The sequence below is a fragment of the Branchiostoma floridae genome, chromosome 4, assembly GCF_000003815.2.
Source record: "Branchiostoma floridae strain S238N-H82 chromosome 4, Bfl_VNyyK, whole genome shotgun sequence".
Lineage (NCBI taxonomy): Eukaryota > Metazoa > Chordata > Leptocardii > Amphioxiformes > Branchiostomatidae > Branchiostoma > Branchiostoma floridae.
In genome coordinates this window covers 2909338-2911446 of record NC_049982.1, presented here as the reverse complement: position 1 = coordinate 2911446, position 2109 = coordinate 2909338, and the positions used below count along the sequence as shown (strand labels likewise).

The following is a 2109-nucleotide window of genomic DNA, read 5'->3' as shown; positions in this document are numbered from 1 at the left end:
TACTGTCTTCTGCTACCGTAGGATCTGCTTGGAGATTAGTCACGTATGCAGCACGTAAGTATGACGTCTCTGTAATATGTCGGACGTCACGTATTTTTCGTCTCATGTTACGTGAATTTAGATAAAACGTCACGTATATAGCTCCCGTACTTTTGAAACAAATGTATTGCCATGATACGAGTTAAACACGGATCTGTGACACGGAAATGATGCCATAATATGTACCCTAAATAAGCGGTCATACGTCGACGATCCCCAAATAAGGCATAAAAGACCTTTTTTCGGTGGGTACGAAGTCTGCATTTCCGTGGTACAAGATCTCATAAGCATAACAAGTACTTTTGTAAACAAACTGTATCTCAAAGACCAATACCCGCCTCTGCTATTGAGTTCCCCAGTTTGTTAAATGATGTATTTATAGATGGATAAAATGCTCCAACCTGATATATCGTACATGTTGCCAGCGGATGTAGACACTTTCTGCCCATCTGAGCACAGCCTGCTTTTCAAATAGCATTGGTTGACTATGCTGTACTGAAACGACAGGCATGTCGAGTCGGCGCAACACGCTTCCGCACAGCCCTGGAGGGTGACACCAGAAGGACTGGATATGTCTGAACCTGAACAATCAGTCCGGGGAAAGTGGCGAAACGCTGATAATCCACATGTTTCTGAAACAGATGAATAAAGCTTGAAGCCGGTCACAAGCGAGTACGATTTACTGCGCAATAGTTACGACGGACGACGGACTTGAACACAGTGAAGGTTGTATATATATATATATATATATATATATATATATATATATATATATATATTCCCTGATACTATATATATATATATATATATATATATATATATACAACCTTCACTGTGTTCAAGTAGGCCAATATATTCACAAATGCTTATATCTTACAACCAATAGTGTAAATGACATACTAGACCCAATATGTTGACTTATTCATACCTATAGATAATCCGTATATTATGTTAGCCCTTATTGTTATGTTAACTAGGTTGTTAAGCGTTATCCTATACGTCCCTGTTGTACTTGTGTAATACTAGTAGTTGTTTGCCATACATTGTATCATGTACACTTGACGTGCAATAAAGTTCTTAAAAAGCCGTGGTCACAAAGGTCGCAGTCCGTCGTACAATGAGGTCATAAGAGCATACCTACGTCAACCGTAGTTAAATCACAATAAATCGGGGAGCCTCCTATAACGAAAATAGAGCTTAGTCTAGCGCAGCACAAAATCGGAAATTATATTCACGAAAACGTCCTCAGCGTTTGCCACCTGTAACTAGGAGGATGAAGGGTTCATGAACCATATGAATGCATTCCTTATCCGAGTATGTTCTTAAGATGAATGTGTTAAAGATTCATCGATCAAAACTTGACCACTCTCTGGCAACTAGTGATGGAGCGCCGCGAGCTCGAGAGCGTAAAGGGGGGGGGGGGCATCTTAGGGCGGCCCCAGTTACAAAATGTACAAGTAAATACTGTACAAGTGAAATTAGCCTACATGCCGACTTATAAGCATATAAAACATACATGCATTTATGTATCATCCAATGGGTTCAATGATGGCTAAAGTAAATATTCTTCAATGTGAAAATGATACAAAAAATCAAAACTGTAACATTTGCAAGAAAATACAAAATGTTTCACTTTACATGGTCAAGCCTAACAAACTACTGCTAACTACTGCACTACTTAGTCTTACTCTAACACATTCATACATATGGTGACCAGCCCCTCCAGCTGTCCTGCTACTTGCTACATTGTAAAGTCAAACAACAAAGGGTGTCTACTACTTTACCAGTAACCATGGTAACACCCATCTGGTGCAGGTCTCTTGGTTGAAACGGAAGAGATCTGAAGGATGAAAAAACAATATGTTTCCTTTCCATGAATGTAAACATAACATTGCATTGTGGCGCTCACCTTCTTCAACCAGGTTCTCGTGGAACAGACTGGTGAGAATGTTGGGCGTGACCAGGCCGGTTGAGATCACCAAGAACGTGAAGGTCGCCAGACGGGCACGTTCCTCGTCGCTAAACCCCTTGAGGAAGGTTAGGACCTGCCAAGCAACAAGGAAACACATT

At 40.5% G+C, this 2109-nt stretch overlaps 2 protein-coding genes across 3 annotated transcripts in view; both read right to left on the bottom strand.

The window, feature by feature from the left end:
- LOC118413007 (basic leucine zipper and W2 domain-containing protein 1-like) overlaps positions 1-2108 on the bottom strand; it is a 17120-nt gene extending 15012 nt beyond the window's left edge. The window contains exons 1-2 of the mRNA XM_035816120.1: positions 1949-2108; positions 441-671 (exon numbers count right to left, since the gene is read on the bottom strand). Of these exons, the coding sequence (XP_035672013.1) occupies positions 441-671; positions 1949-2108 (391 nt within the window). The remainder of the gene's footprint in view (positions 1-440; positions 672-1948) is intronic.
- Positions 1-2109, bottom strand: part of LOC118414482 — a 119428-nt gene that overhangs the window by 107911 nt on the left and 9408 nt on the right. The window lies entirely within an intron of this gene.